The 12589-nt window shown below is 42.2% G+C and overlaps 1 protein-coding gene across 1 annotated transcript in view; it reads right to left on the reverse strand.

Annotated features, from left to right (window-relative positions):
* LOC143935365 (protein-glutamine gamma-glutamyltransferase E-like) overlaps positions 1–12252 on the reverse strand; it is a 53280-nt gene extending 41028 nt beyond the window's left edge. The window contains exon 1 of the mRNA XM_077459186.1: positions 12188–12252. Coding sequence (XP_077315312.1) covers positions 12188–12194 — 7 coding nt within the window. The 5' untranslated portion in view covers positions 12195–12252. The remainder of the gene's footprint in view (positions 1–12187) is intronic.
* Between the last annotated feature and the right edge of the window lie 337 nt (positions 12253–12589).

Consider the following 12589-nt stretch of genomic DNA (forward strand, 5'->3'; position numbering starts at 1 on the left):
TGAGAAGGGGGTTCTGTATCCGGTGCATCCATGCTCCTTGATCTGGGGTGCCTCTTCCCCTCTGCATCCTAACCTCAGGAGCCAATGTACGGCCCCAATGTCCTTTACCCTGGACATATGGCAAAGATGCAACAAAAAATACTCCCTTTCCTCGCCCTGCCCCCCCCTTACGAATGTGTTGTTCAACCCCAGTATCCCGGATGGACTGTCTTTGGGCAGGATCTTCACGTGGCTAGCCCCTCCCCTTTTCCAACTTAGAAACCTGTTGCACCCCATCTCGCGTAGACTTCACACCTTTGAAACCTTACGTGACAAATATGACATCCCCAAGCACTTGTTTTACTTTTACCTACAGGTTAGGCACTTTTTCAGCTCCAAATCTCCGACCTTAACCCTTGCAAATCCCACGACCTTTGAACACCTTTGCGCCCAGGGTCCCCACCAATTACATCTAATCTCTTCTATTCACCAAATCCTCCATGAGTCGACCCCCTTAAATGAAATTACACATCTGTACATGAGTAAATGGTCTCAGTTGTTAGACAAACCCATCCCCCTACAGACCTGGGATAAGATCTGGGCCTCTACTTTTAAGTCCTCTAAGTGTGTCACGCAAAGGGAAACGGCAATTAAAATCCTCATGTTCTGGTATAGGGCCCCCGATGTCATCCACAAATTTGATCCCTCAGTTTCGCCACGATGCTGGAGATGTGGGCTCGACGTCGGGTCATTGTTCCACATCTTCTGGAAGTGCTCCCTGATACGTCCTTTTTGGTTGGAGGTGGGGTCGTTGGTGATGGAGGTGACGGGGGTTTCCCTTCCGATCGACCCCCTACACTGTTTGTTGGGTCTCCCTCTCCCAGGCCTACCCAAAAATATCAACCGGCTGATCTCATATATTCTTTTAGCTGCTAAGAGGCTCATCCCGCTATGCTGGTTGTCTGGCGCAACCCCCCCCTGGCCTAGATTTCTCCAATTGGTGTCCGAAATACGGAGAATGGAGTACCTGACGGCCTCAATACATGATTTGGTTTCCCAGTTTGATAAAGTCTGGGAACCCTGGGACCGGTCGGAATTTGGGTCCCCCCGGTCTGTACACCCTTAACGGCTCCAGTCGCCGATGGTAGTGCCTTCTTTTCGACCTTCACGCCCACCTTTCCCCCTCCCATTAACTTTCTATATGTATCAGTCCGGGTATCTTTCTCTCCTTCCCCTGAGAATGGTCATGATGTTCTTATGGTTGTTTTGTTGCTTTGTCTACCTTTGGCCTCCGGCCTATTGTCACTTTTGTTTTTCATAAACTGTACGTTATTTATTTTAACTGAAACAGGTATGCAGTTCACTTTTGTGCCTGCATCTATGGACATTATCTGACTTCTATGGTTAACGTTTACGTTATAATCTATGTTTATTTCTGCTTACTGATCATTTCATTGCTTGATTATTTTGTACTTGCTTTGAAATTTAATAAAAAATACAATAAAAAAAAAAAAAAAACGCATGAACGTCATCACGTTACGAACGATCGGATTTTCCGACAACTTTGTCCGACTATGTGTATGCAACACCAGTTTCGGACAAAATCCATTGGAAAAATCAGACGGATTTTGTGGTCGGAATGTCTGACCGTGTGTACGGGGCCAAAGAGAAGCTCAGTTGGAACTATGAGGCCATGAGATGTTTATACTCATAATTATGAGCAAAGGCTCAACATAGAACGGCATTAGCACTCACATGTAAATGTATTAGTGTGTGCACAGAAGGAACATGCTGTGTACTGGAACCAAAATACCTATTTAAGCTGTGGCATATACAGGTTGCTGAATGGTCTTCAGCTAGTTCCTGTTTAACCTGTACCTTGACCTGCTATCTCTGCCTACGCCTGCTTGACCTGGTTTACCCTTGACTAATCTCTGGATTCCTGCTTGCCTATTGTGACCTTGGCTTGTTCTCTGCTTCTGTCTTCTGTTCCTGTACCTTCGCTGCCTGGCTGTTCATGATCCTTTGGCTTCTGTCCTTGCTACGCACCTGCCAGCTGATCAAGCTTCACCGTATTCCAGTTCCTGGTTGTTGCCTAGTCACCACAGTCATCTGCATCCTGCAAACCTCAGCTGGTGCTGCCTGTTATAACAGCCCTTGTGCCACTCTGTGTCAACTCACCTCCTATAATCACTACCAGGGGTGTTGGATAAGAGGTGCAAGAGAAGCCCCATCTACAGCTTGAGCTCCACCAGGTACGTGTCAACCACTTAACTTACAGTAATAGTGCAGCTAATGCACTGCTTTCTCCTCCTCCTCAAGGGGCTTAGCAGTCATTTTCCTTTATAGTGCTGCTCATGCACCCTTTTCTTTCTACTTGCTCCTCAAGGGCACAGAGCAGTCACGGAATTTTAAAGTGCTGCTTATACACCATTTTCCTCCTCCTTCTCCTCATGAGCACAGAGCAGTCACTTGCTTTTTTTTACCCTTTTTCTCTTCTTCCTTTTCAGCTATTCCTGCCATAGCAGCATCAACAGTGAGAATTTAGCAGAACTTTTTTGATGCTGGCTCTGGTTAGTAAAAGGTAGCCCTAGGCCTAAATACCACCTTTTTATGCAAAAACAAAAAAAAAAAATGTTCACCAGCTCAGGAACTGTCCTCACAGGGGTGATAGCTACAAGCAATCTCACCTTATAGGAGAGTGTAAAAAAGGGACTTTTTTTGTTTTAAAAAAAGGCAACACCAGAGAGAACCAGATGACGTCTTCTTCATCAAAGAGAGAGGCCAGAAGCAAGGTGGAATGGACAGAAAAATGACTGAGAGCCAAACACTTGTCCAGACCCAGCCATTTTGCCACCTGTCAACACAATGTTTTCAAGTTTTTATTATTTTATCTATGGACTACAGGGTTTCAAGGATGTACCACTGTCTGGGATGGCCCATTATGAGCTTGAGGTACTAGACTACCCTGCTGCATGTCTCATGCCAGAGAAAGCCTTCACTGCAGCAAGGGGAATTTGTAACCAAGAAGATAAACATACATTTTTTTTTTTTTTTTTTAAGGAAAGGGCTTTGTAAGTATGTAAATGCTTGGATGTGCATGATGAGTGGTACGACCACTTGTCATTGGTTTTTAATAGGCTGCTAGCAGTAGTTGCACAGAACATCCCTCAATCTTGGGCATATGAACTAGGAAGGATTGTCAGCGTATAGCCATGAATTTTACTACAATAATTAGGGGGCCACAGATGACAAAGCAGTGTAACAAAGGTGTGTAGTGCTCTCCCCTGAAGGGACCGCTGCATATGTCCCAGGTCTTCCCACATGTTCAGAGACTGCCAGGACCATACAAAGTTTCACACACCCCGACAACATGGTCAGTCTAGGGGATGTCTTTTTGTAGACACAGGAGTTGAGTGGGATAGTGTACACTCCAAAAAGAACCCCCCCAACCCCCCCCCCCCGATACATCCTTTTCATCACAAATCCGCTAGCCGCAGCCTTTGATGGAGGAAGAAGGGATAGCCAGTTAATTCTGAGACTCTTTAGGAACAGTCCCAGTTTATGCAACAGCTTACATAGTTACATAGTTAGTCTGGTTGAAAAAAGACGCCATCTAGTTCAACCAAAAAAGGAAAAAAATAAATAAAATAAATCTTATAATCCCATATTCACAATCCCATACCCAGGGTTGATCCAGAGAAAAAAAAACAGCAAAGCATGATCCAATTTGCTCCAGCAGGGGAAAAAATCCTCCTGGTTCCACCAAAAGGCAATTTACTGCCATTCCCCAAGAGGCAAATTGGATATCCCCTGGATCAACTTTACCAATAAATATTAGAATCCAGTTATATTATGTACAATTAGGAAATAATGCAGGCCTTTAAGCAATCTACTGAGCTTGACAGAACCAGCCCTTGAGGGAATCTGTTCCACATTTTCACAGCTCTTACTGTGAAGAAGCCTTTACATATTTGGAGATTAAATCTATTTTCCTCCAAAGAGTGTCCCTTCTTTGTCTTCTGTAATGACTTTAAAGTGATTAACTCAACATCAAGTTCACTATATGGACTACTTATGCATTTATATGGGCATTCAACCCCTAAAGCACATGAACACCTGGAGTCTTAAGCAAGGGTCCTACTCACAATGTCCAAGGACACCTGTTACCCACCATCCTAAATGCAACAGTTTTCTGTGATGAAAGGTTGGCTTCCTTAGGTGATGTCCTGCAGATACCTTTAAATCCTTCCTTCAGGCACTCAGCCAAGCACCCGCTGAGTCTTAACATCAGCTTTCCTATACACAGGCTGCCCCCAAGGGCAGCAGTCCCAGGACAAGAACACCCTGAGCAAGCCTCACAATCGTTTATCTATTCTCTGGAAGCTTCTTCAAGAGGCAGGCAGGAGTAATCAACCACTAAGCTAGGAGCCCTTTCACACTGGGGCGGGCATCAGCGGTAAAGCGGCGCTATTTTTAGTGGCAAATTAACCGTTGTTTTAGCGGCGCTATTTGGCCGCTAGCGGGGCAGTTTTAGCCCCCACTAGCGGCCAAAAAAGGGTTTGGCGGCGCTGCCCCATTGTTTTCAATAGGTTGGGGTGCTTTAGGAGCGGTGTAGGGTGAAAGAGGTCTCAGGGGAAACTTAGGGAAATAGAACACTACTCCACTGAGTACAGCAGATCCAAAAACTAAACTTAGCCTAACTAGGGCAGGGCACTACAAATTTATTACAAACAACACATCCTGGGTGTTACTAAGAACAGAATACGATCAGCAACAATTGTCGGATGCACTCTAATCACCCCAAGCTCAAAATTATCATAAAAAAAAAAAAAATGAAATAAAAGGGAAAATAACCAATTTAATAGACAAATACCACATTACAATAAACACAACGTAGGTAAGGTGTTGACAAGCTAGCTAGCAATCAGTTATGTATAAATATTGTTTTTTAAAAGTATTTTGGGTGTGCATATTTGTGCACACAACCAGGGCACATAACATGTACCCCAGCACTGCAATTTAATGAAATAATGCATAGGTTGTTAAAGTAGATGTATACCCAACCACTAAAGGCTCATATACGCTTTAATAGCTGGTAGTACTTGTTTGGGAACTTTGTGTTGCAGGGTGTCAACTCTCTGCCCCTATCTCCCGCTATATTCTGTCTGTAAATAACATTGCCTTCCCCAAGGAAAAAAAAAAGCTTCTGTACTGATGCACATTTCCCAGGAGCTTCAATGACCTCCAAGAGCCATTTAAAGACCATTGCACCTTGGAAACCATCATGAATTTGCCTTTCCATTGACATCAATGCGTATTGCCAAACTATGAAATATTTGCTGAAATTCCTTGATTTTTCCAGAAATTTTGTGTAAATGAAAATGCTCAGCTTTGCTAATCCCTAGCAACAGGTAACAAAAACAAAAATTAAAATACTGACCAAGAGTTCTGTCTTCACGTAGTCTGCATTTGCTGCATGATTCTTCCAGCCTAATCACAACTGAATAATACACTTTGGGAGGAGTTGTAACATGTTAGACTTTACATTTAATATGTATAATTTAAGTGTACTGATGTGGTGCTTTAAAAGTTTTGTTTTCAGGTGTTCAGTCTATTTAATTGCTCTAGGATATTATTGTTCCCACCCATAATTGTGATTCTCCTGCCTAATAAGTGGAACACTCAGCCAGCTTATTGAATGATTATCGTGCAATGCAAACAGATTTTGTGCAATCAGTTATTATGCAATCCTTTAATTCTTTGTTCAATAATATGGTTATAAATCATGTATGACAACCAATCCAATATGTGTTTGGCTAAAATGCTACCTTCTTTATACCTTTTATGAATGTAAGACATTTGTTAAGATTTTGGGGCAATTCAAACTCTACCTCCATAAAGCTGGTTATATACTTTGTATGGGCTTCTGCAGCCCTGGATTGGTAATGTGAATATTCTTGTAGATGCCATAATAGCTACCCACAGATTGGAAAGGTTACTCTACCATGCAGGCAAAGTCTGATTGCCAACCAGAGGGAAACACACAACCGACAGTTGCTTAAACACCCTCGTTTGCTTTTTTTTCCTAATGCCAGTATGTATTCTTTATTTAAAGATCTTAAAGTTTTACAATCCAAGGAAAACATATATAAGCATGTACATTAATGGGGTTGTAAAGGTTTGTTTTTTATTTTCTAAATAGGTTCCTTTAAGCTAGTGCATTGTTGGTTCACTTACCTTTTCCTTAGATTTCCCTTCTAAATGTTTTTTTTCTTTGTCTGAATTTATCACTTCCCGTTTCTCCTCAGTAAACTTCACACCATCATCCGAGCGGTGTTTAGTCAGCCAGAACAGCTTACTGAGGAGGAACAGGAAGTGAGAAATTCAGACGAAGAAAATAAAAAATAAAAAACATTTTAGAAGAGGAATTGAAGGAAAAGGTAAGTGAACCAACAATGCACTAGCTTAAAGGAACCTATTTAGAAAATAAAAAACAAACCTTTACAACCCCTTTAAGAACAGTAACATGAGAATAAATGACTAACAGAAAAAATAAAAATGTTCACAGTATTGACAATAAGATGAAGCAACAGTGTTCTGATAAACATGCAGTAACATGAGATAACACAATGGATGTTGGCTTTTTGATCATGTTTATTCCTAAAGGATGAAGAAGGCAGGTCCAGATTCTGCCAGTACTGCTTATATTGGTAAGGGGTGTAGTGGTTAGCACTCTCACCTAGCAGTAAGAAGGTCGCTGGTTTAAATCCCAACCACGACACTACCTGCCTGGAGTTTGCATGTTCTCCCTGTGCCTGCGTGGGTTTCCTCCGGGTACTCCGGTTTCCTCCCACAATCCAAAGACATGCAGGTAGGTTAATTGGCTTCTGTCCAATATTGGCCCTAGTATATGAATGGGGACCTTGGATTGTGGGCTCCTTGAGGATAGGGATGTGGGTGTAGCAATGTACAGGGAAAGGGACAATTGTAGACACTCACTCAGGTTAAACTGGATGGACTGGTGTCTTTATTCAACCTAATTAACTATGAATTATTTCCTCCAGAGCAGTCAACTGGCAGGCTTCTCCCGATCGAGTATCAAATATGAAAATGGTTGTATTAGGTGCCTCTCACCTAATACAACATTTATAGCCAAATTTAGGATATTTTGTGTCAGAAAAAAATCCTCTGGGCGGCCCATTTTCAAGCATCTCTTATGGAATGTAAGTAGAAACTTTGCTGTAACCCATAACCCTTGACTTGGCCTCCAGCACACTACTTGTCAGCAGTGTTAATACATAAAATATTATTCTTCTGAAGGGTTTAACACATTTAAGTACACAAATATGGTTTGATCTGTTTTAAATATCAGGAGATAAACTAATTTGGATATGCAGTCCGACACTGATTCCCTTCATCACCAACAATTGCACATTACCCCTATATCCAACTGTGCACGTGTATGTGAATTATGTTCTCCACTGCCCCTTTCAAAAAACAGAAGCTTCTATGGTTTTCCTGATTATGCACATGTACCACTGACCCCCGAAGGAGCTTCTGGTTTTATTGGGCTTACCGTTACCTTCTTGACCTCGCCTCTGTCTAGGGTTTCCCGTGGTAGATGGCCCAAAGAAACTGACAGACACTGGATCTTCTTTTGGGTTATTTATTTGAAATAGAAACAGGGTCTCTCAGTTTAGGGTAGAGGGTTAGGGGGAAGTTCAGGTACTTTGGACTGTCAAAAATGGAAAGTCTTTATAGAAGGAATCCAGAGAATAACCGTTTCACAGCTGGATTTTCACAACCCCCGAATAGACCTCCTCTCACTAGCAGCCAATAGGGTGTTAAGTAAAGTCTCTGCCACAGACTTGAGCGTAGAATACTTGAGAAAAAGTCTCTGCCATAGACTTGAGCGTAACTGAGGGACATAGACAAATTTATAGAGCTATCATACGGTAACAGTATCTCACAACCGGTCCAGCGATACCCTATGAGTGTGGATCCATGAAATGTTATACAACTGAGCTTCCAGGCTGCTCCAGAGAAACCAGCCTTGTGCATGGCCTTCTCCTGAAGAGTCTTCCCCTGGATGCTTCTCCCGTTGCTGGGCCTCTCAGATGAGACGGCACCGGACCATCCTTGAATCACCAGGCCTCGACATCCAATCAGGCCTGTCCCTTCAGTTGCTTTGCCTCTGGCTATCCAGCCCTGAGACTTGGAAATGCATGGAACCGCACCCCAGGCCAGGAGGGCCATGGGGGCTGGTCAGGAGGACCAGAACCAAACAGACAGAAAAGTTCTCTGGCACTGAACCGCGTAAAGTGATGTCAGCAGCTTAAATACCACCTCCCACAATGCACATCAGGAGAACACTCTCACTTGGCTGGTTCCGAGAAAACGTGGCACTCAGTACACCCAACTAAACTGCGTTCTACCACTTGCCGGCGTTGAGAGCGACACCTGCGGCCAAGGAGAACCCAGTGCAATCCAGCTGGACTGGTACTGAAATCATAATTTAGTAAAATTAGTCCTAAAACCCAACTGTGGTTTCAAGAATATTAACTTTTAAAAACATATAGTGCATGCTCGTAAGGAGCCAGCGCTACACACACACACATACAGTATATACAGGATCTCACAAAAGTGAATACACCCCTCAGATTTTTTTGTACATATTTTATTATATCTTTTCATGTGACAACACTGAAGAAATTACACTTTGCTACAATGTAAAGTAGTGAGTGTGCCAACAGCACTCATGCAGCCCCAGACCATGACATTCCCACTACCATGCTTGACTGTAGTTTATCTTGGTCTCATCAGACCACGGTTCCAGTAATCCATGTCCTTAGTCTGCTTGTCTTAGCAAACTGTCTGCAGGTTTTCTTGTGCATCTTTAGAAGAGGCTTCCTTCTGGGAGTACAGCCATGCAGACCAATTGAATCCAGTGTGAGGTGTATGGTCTGAGCACTGACAGGCTGACCCCCCACCCCTTCAATCTCTGCAGCAATGCTGGCAGCACTCATATGTCTATTTCCCAAAGACAATCTCTGGATTTGATCCTGAGCATGTGCACTCAACCTCTGTCCTGTTTAAACAGCAGTTTAACAGGACAGGTTCCATTCAAAACAGGCGTCGTCATGGTCGACCAAAGAGGTTGAGTGCACATGCTCAGTGTCATATCTAGAGGTTGTCTTTGGAAAATGGACATATGAGTGCTGCCAGAATTGCTGCAGAGGTTGAAGGGGTGGGGGGTCAGCCTGTCAGTGCTCAGACTATACGTCACACACGGCATCAAATTGGTCTGCATGGCTGTCATTGCAGAAGGAAGCATCTTCTAAAGGCGATGCACAAGAAAGCCTGCAAACAGTTTGCTGAACACAAGCAGACTAGGGACATGGATTACTGGAACCATGTCCTGTGGTCTAATCAGACTAAGATAAACGTATTTGGTTCAGATGGTGTCAAGTGTGTGTGGCGGCGACCAGGTGAGGAGTAAAAAAAAAAAAAAAAAAAAAAAAAAAAAAAAGTGTGTCTTGCCTAAAGTAAAGCATTTTGATGGGAGTGTCATGGTCTGGGGCTGCATGAGTACTGCTTGCACTGGGGAGCTAAAGTTCATTGAGGGAACTATGAATGCCAATGTGTACTGTGACATACCGAAGCAGAGCATGCGCCTCTCCCTTCGGAGACTGGGCTGCAGGGCCGTATTCCAAAATAACAACCCCAAACACCACCTCTAAGACGACCACTGCCTTGCTAAATAAGCTGAAGGTAAAGGTGATGGACTGGCCAAGAATGTCTCCAGACCTAAACCCTATTGAGCATTTGTGGGGCAAACATATGCCCCGTACACACGTTCCGATTATCGTAAGACAGATCGTTCACATTTTGTTGCATACAACCAAGATCGAATACAACAGTGCAAAATGTGTGTAAGATTTTTGTCGTACGATTCTGGAAAAATCTTCCGTTGTGCGTAGCTACGCATTTTAAATGATTTCAAATACGTGTGATCCGTGTGTCCTTCTGGTTTATTTTTGTGTTTCCGATCATGTGTGGTGTTTGTCGAACGTCTTTTATAGTACGCATATTGTACTGACTACACAATTGTCATATGATGGGCTGTCATCCGACCAAAGTTTGCCTGTTTGTCCCTTCGGATTTGGTTGGACGGACTGTCATGATCAGCTGATGAAAGCTGCATACTAACGATCAGATTATCGAACGATCTGTCCGAAAGCGACTTTTGTGGTCTGATAATGGGAACGTGTGTATGGGGAATTACACTGTTATAAAAGCTGTACACTCACTACTTTACATTGTAGCAAAGTGTAATTTCTTTAGTGTTGTCATATGAAAAGATATAATAAAATATTTACAAAAATGCACAAATTGCTGGCAAATTTATAAATACAGGCAGGGCTTTTTTTTCAGAAAATAGGTGCAGGAACCCCCCCCTTCTGAGTGCCCCTTGTCTATGCGCCCTACCCACCTCCAAGCACCGTCCCTTGGCTCTACTCCCTACCCACCTGTCAGTCCTGTCCCAAATATCATTTTGTGGTGCTAAACAATTTGTATAGAATTTGTTCTTGTCCAATAACAAGAAAAGCAGTAAAACAGATATGCTGGAGCCAGCAATAATAGCTCCCCCCCAACAACAATAGACCCCACCCCAACAATAATAGGTCCCCTCAAGTAACAATAGATCCTCCTCCACACAACAATAGACACGTCCCCCACACAGCAACACATCAGCAACATTAGACCCCCCAGCAACAACATCAGATCTTTCAGCAGGCAGAATCAATAGACCCTCCAGCAGCCAGCAACAATAGACTTCACCCTCAACAATAGATCCTCAACCAGCAACAATATGCCCTCACTCAAAAACAGATCCCACAGTGACAATAGATCCTCCAGCAGCCAGCATCAATGGATCCACCAGCACACCCCTTGCTATTATATAAATGTAATGCTGCAGGAACTACATTCCCCAGTGTTCCCGTTGGAAAAAAGCCCTGAATGCAAGAAACAATAGCAACTATGAATATACCAGTACCTCTGCTACTGCTATTAATACTACTTTGACCATTATTACCACTACTGTTAATAATATTTTATATTGGTACTGATATTATTTAGAAGTACAGTAATTTCAATACTGGGTAAGTGATGCTATCCTTCACCTTACCATTATTCTTTGTTAGATCCTTCTACCCCTTTGCTCATTGTGTTGTATGATTGAACAGCCAACAACTCTTAGATTGGGGATCAGCTGGATGCCAGACTTACTGTTATTGGGATTGTTCTTTCCCGAGGTTATCTGTAGCAGGTGCTTGAACTTCACACACTGTCCAAATACCCATCATATTGTTCATCAGGATAGAAAGTAAGGTGAAATTGGCCACCCAGGACATGGACAGCAATAAAATACAAAGGGTCTTATCTTTCCACCTTTTATACAGTTAATGAGACTTTACTTTTAAAAAAAAATGAAATTATACACAATGACCATGTATAGTACTTCTTAAAGCATCTAAAACCATTTTTCAAATTTTAGGTAGAAAGGAAAAATGTTAAAACCCCTTTTTTTCACTGCTTGTGTTCATTTGGGGAGATTTTCCTTCACTTCCTGTCTCAAGGCACAACAGGAAGTGAGGATTTTCTTTCAATGAAGGGAAATCTTCTCTTAGGAAGTTGTCACCAGAACAAGTATCCATATTTTTGCTCTGTAATATGGATTTTCTCTCACATTCAGTCTTGGTAACAATGGTCAACAGGACAAATAGATGGGGGTGAAGCTCCCCAAAAGGAGATACAGACAGCCATAAACATTTGATAGAGGTTCTAACTCTTAACAACCATATCTGTCTTTTGATATACTTTAAAGATGCTCAATAACTGTAAAATTTTCCAGAGTATATATACTGCAGTTCACTTCTAAAAAGGATGTTTGATCCCTGTTATATTTTGAATAAATAAGGAAGTAATGAATATTCTGAATAAAGCTTCATGAACTTCCAATCAGACAATACATATTGTACAACATATAAATTCAACATACATACAAATGTTCAATCAACAAAACAATGAAATAGCACAACTGAAGGTAGAATTGAGTCCAAGTCTATCTTCACCCGGGTTCTGTACCTGTCATTGATTCATATAGGAAAACATCTTCAAATGAATTTATTGCAGTACTCACCTGCCATTGTGCCGATGTATTCCTTCTGTGATTCAGACTGTGTGCGTTCATAAAGACAGCAGGTCAGATTTAAGCTGTATTTATAACTGAAGCTAGTTCTCCTCCTACTAGTTAATCACAATGTAAATACGTTGGAAAGGAATCAAAGTACTTTAATTAGGCGTATGTTATTAGACAGAAGAGATAGATACAAGATCATTTTAAGGTAATACAGATCCTAAGATTAAACATCACATTACAGACAGATGATTGAATGACTTTCATTTGTTGCATGAAAGACTTCTATTTCAGTGAGAGGAATCACATGAGCCATTTTGATTGCTTAGGTCTCTACATTGCTAAAATGCTGCAGTTTGGCAGTTGATTTTATGCAGTTTGGCAGTTGATTTTAGGGTACAGACA

This window comes from Lithobates pipiens, unplaced genomic scaffold (genome assembly GCF_037356315.1).
Source record: "Lithobates pipiens isolate NorthernLeopardFrog02 unplaced genomic scaffold, aLitPip1_a1.2 Scaffold_28, whole genome shotgun sequence".
NCBI classification, from domain to species: domain Eukaryota; kingdom Metazoa; phylum Chordata; class Amphibia; order Anura; family Ranidae; genus Lithobates; species Lithobates pipiens.